Source organism: Aplysia californica, unplaced genomic scaffold, assembly GCF_000002075.1.
Source record: "Aplysia californica isolate F4 #8 unplaced genomic scaffold, AplCal3.0 scaffold00546, whole genome shotgun sequence".
NCBI classification, from domain to species: domain Eukaryota; kingdom Metazoa; phylum Mollusca; class Gastropoda; order Aplysiida; family Aplysiidae; genus Aplysia; species Aplysia californica.
The window spans coordinates 1-1,065 of record NW_004797816.1 but is presented as its reverse complement, the minus strand read 5'-3'; the positions used below and the strand labels follow the sequence as shown (position 1 = coordinate 1,065).

The 1,065-nt window shown below is 39.9% G+C and overlaps 1 protein-coding gene across 1 annotated transcript in view; it reads left to right on the top strand.

Annotated features, from left to right (window-relative positions):
• LOC101851145 overlaps positions 1–1,052 on the top strand; it is a gene marked incomplete at its 3' end in the record, with an annotated part of 3,956 nt that extends 2,904 nt beyond the window's left edge. The window contains 1 exon segment of the mRNA XM_013087100.2: positions 927–1,052. Coding sequence (XP_012942554.1) covers positions 927–1,052 — 126 coding nt within the window.
• Positions 1,053–1,065: the final 13 nt, after the last annotated feature.

Below are 1,065 nucleotides of genomic sequence, written 5' to 3'. Positions count from 1 at the left end.
CGTTCAAGCACAGTAGAATTGTAAATGGGCTGATTCATCATGTCACGCTCATAACTGTGCCTGATCTGCAACAGAGAACTGCTACTTTTTCTCTCCTAATCCTGACTATTTTCATTTTCCTCTACTTCTTTTGTATGTTTGTCACACTCTTGTGAACTGCTATTTCCGGGGTGCCTTGATAGTCGAAGCAGACTTTGTGCTGTTGAAGCTGGAGAGGTGAGCAGAGTAAGTCTGATTCCCTGTAAGGACTTCTCTGTTGACACCCACCCCTTGGCGCTAATAATATGACCTTTAGCAGTTGCGAGCGCCGAAAAAAAACGTTGTTGAACCCTATGGACACAAAACTGAACATCAAAATTTTGTTAAAAATTGAAACTCACGCTAATAGAAGAATGTTTCGGATTATCACAACGTGCACGCTACAACTTCTGACTTGCAGAAAAGTGTTGAGATCAAAGGGTCTGGACACCAACATCTTTTTATATCCCCCTTTGCAACCTCTCCCTGTCTTCTTCTCTCATGATAATCGATAGCATTCTAACCACAGAATAAAAATCAATTGTCTTGACTCTCTGAAACCACACTAATGCCAAAAAAAGACGTTGATATCAATTTGTAATCATAACCTCATCTCAAAAACTGAATCGTTCGTCCCCAAGTGAATAAAGAAAACACAAATGATGCAATCATTTTAAAACGATTGATGCTGATAATGCAAAATAAAAATACATTCCACACGTATTAAAAACTTTTTGGGAGATTATGCATATAAATATTTTAGTTCTCCTTTTTCATGTCGTTTTTTTTTTTCGATGTGCTACCGTTCAATTGATTCCCTGCCCCTTTTCCCACCCTAATCTCTACCTCTCTATCTTTAAATAATGTATAACTTACGACTGGTCATTTGGCCACCCTTGATGCTGCAGGTAGCTGTGAAGGACGTTCGTCTGTCCGTGAAAGCTAGGCGTCTGTTGGACAAAGCTACCGTGCCAGTGACGATGATCAAAATCATCTACAACAACCTGCTCAGATGTCGTATCAGGAGGCTTGGGGTAAGCATATTCT